This window comes from Argentina silus (genome assembly GCF_951799395.1).
Source record: "Argentina silus genome assembly, chromosome: 15".
In the NCBI taxonomy this organism is placed as follows: Eukaryota; Metazoa; Chordata; class Actinopteri; order Argentiniformes; family Argentinidae; genus Argentina; species Argentina silus.
Window position 1 is genome coordinate 17395044 of NC_139669.1, and position 2500 is coordinate 17397543.

At 48.6% G+C, this 2500-nt stretch overlaps 1 protein-coding gene across 1 annotated transcript in view; it reads left to right on the forward strand.

Moving 5' to 3' along the window:
• The window catches only part of LOC310816056 (dedicator of cytokinesis protein 2-like), a gene marked incomplete at its 5' end in the record, with an annotated part of 14959 nt that overhangs the window by 9139 nt on the left and 3320 nt on the right, over positions 1-2500 (forward strand). Inside the window, 5 exons of the mRNA XM_083686064.1 lie at positions 148-229; positions 394-478; positions 698-784; positions 1170-1346; positions 2292-2375. Of these exons, the coding sequence (XP_083542190.1) occupies positions 148-229; positions 394-478; positions 698-784; positions 1170-1346; positions 2292-2375 (515 nt within the window). The remainder of the gene's footprint in view (positions 1-147; positions 230-393; positions 479-697; positions 785-1169; positions 1347-2291; positions 2376-2500) is intronic.

A 2500-nucleotide genomic window follows, 5' to 3' on the forward strand; every position in this document is an offset into this window, starting at 1 on the left:
CACACACACAAACACATGTACACACACACGCATGTACACATACACACACACACACACGTACGCACACACACACACGCGCGTGCATGAACACCTACACACACACAGACACACTAGCCGCGTATTGCGTTCCTGACCTGGTTCATTCAGATATTCAGTGTTTCACGGTACAGCCAGTCCTGGAGATCCCCCCCCGTCTGAAGAACAAGCCTGTCCCTGATCAGATCATCAAGTCAGTCCCTCTCTCCCCCTCTCCCCCTCTCCCACACACAATTACACCATGTTCTGCCAGGAAAATGTTCAGTACGTCATATCCTGAGGGGTCTGTGTGTGTGTGTGTGTGTGTGTGTGTGTGTGTGTGTGTGTGTGTGTGTGTGTGTCTGTGTGTGTGTCTAGCTTCTACAAGTCCAACTACGTGCAGCGCTTCCACTACTCCAGACCGGTGAGGAAAGGCCCGGTGGACCCCAACAATGAGTTTGTTGTGAGTATCTGACCGTTTTCTGTTTTGTGCAGTGTGTGTGTGTGTGTGTGTGTGTGTGTGTGTGTGTGTGTGTGTCTCTCTCTCATTCCAATACTCCAGTACAACACCATAAGAATTTTATGCTCTATGTTATAGTACTCATCTCTCTCTCTCTCTCTCTCTCTCTCCATCATTCCAACTCTCTCTCCATCTCTCTGTTCATGTCTTCCTCTCTCCTAGTCCATGTGGATTGAGCGTACCACGTTTACCACGGTGTATAAACTGCCAGGGATCCTCCGCTGGTTCGAGGCCACAGACATGAAACATGTAAGTCTGCCTGTCTACAGCGCCCTGCATAAGTCATGGGACAGTGAAGCATTTTTTTCTTTTCATCTTTTTGCTCGACACACTCCCAACAGTTTGGATTTGAAATCTAGGAGTGTGAAGTAGAGATTCTCAGCCTTCAGAAATTACAAAACATTTTACCCTGTTTCATGGTACGCACTCTATGTGTCTGTCTGTCTGTCTGTCTGTCTGTCTGTCTGAAGAAGGTCAATGTGGCTAGACTGTCTGAATGTCTTTCTCTCTGTCACTATCTGTCTTCTGATCTTCCTGTCTCTCTCTTTCTCTCTTTCTCTCCCCCCCTCCCCCCTCTCTCTCTCTCCCCCCCTCCCCCCTCTCTCTCTTCACATCTCTTCCCTCCCCCTCGCAGACCACCCTGAGTCCTCTGGAGAACGCCATAGAGACAATGGAGAGCACCAATGAGAAGATCCTGGCCATGATTAACCAATACCAGGCTGACTGGACCCTCCCCATCAACCCCCTCTCCATGCTGCTCAACGGCATCGTGGATCCTGCCGTCATGGGGGGCTTCGCCAAGTACGAGAAGGTCTGAGTCACACACCCTCACCTTAACCCTCCCCCCCTCGCACTCCAATCCCAAGTACCACATCACACACACATGAAAATACCTCCAATCCACTGAGACGGTACCACACATTTGGTCCTCTGTGCCTCAGTGGGTAGAGCATGGCGCTAACAACGCTTAGGTTGTGGGTTTGATTCCCCCTGGGACAGTATATACTGAAATGGATGCACTCACTGCAATGTAAGTCGCTTTGGATAAAAGCGTCAGCTAAATGGCATATATTATGTATTATTATTATATTATACGTTTGAAATGTATGGAGTAAAAACCCCTGGTAAATTGTCTTCGAGTGAGTGTCGGTTTTTTCCTTCATACCTGAGTTATTTATCTTTTTAACGCTGCGCTCCAACGATGGAACACATCATCCCCAAAGGTCCCTCATTTGAAATGATGGTGTTTGTTTACATCATGTGATGACAGTGTTGTGTGTGTTGTGTGTGTTGTGTGTGTTGTGTGTCTTGTGTGTGTTCTGTGTGTTCTGTGTGTTCTGTGTGTCCTGTGTGTTCTGTGTGTCCTGTGTGTCCTGTGTGTCCTGTGTGTCCTGTGTGTTCTTTGTGTCCTGTGTGTCCTGTGTGTCCTGTGTGTTCTGTGTGTCCTGTGTGTCCTGTGTGTCCTGTGTGTCCTGTGTGTTCTGTGTGTCCTGTGTGTTCTGTGTGTTCTGTGTGTTCTGTGTGTGTTCTGTGTGTTGTGTGTGTTGTGTGTGTCCTGTGTGTTGTGTGTGTTCTGTGTGTTCTGTGTGTTCTGTGTGTTCTGTGCTCACCTGGCGATGATTCTATCGCGTCACCTTATCGCTGGGTGCACGAGAGACTGGAGGAATGGTTAAAAGTGGGAAGCGTTGTGATTATCTCCATGGTTACGTGTGTGTGTGTGTGTGTGTGTGTGTGTGTGTGTGTGTGTGTGTGTTAGGCATTCTTCACAGAGGAGTTCACCCAGCAACACCCCGAAGACAAGGACAAAATGGTCCGCCTCAAAGACCTCATCGCCTGGCAGGTACATACGCCCGCAAACACACACACACACACACACACACACACACACACACACACAAAAGCACACACAGACACACTCACACACAGACACACACTCAGACAGACACACACACACAAACACACACA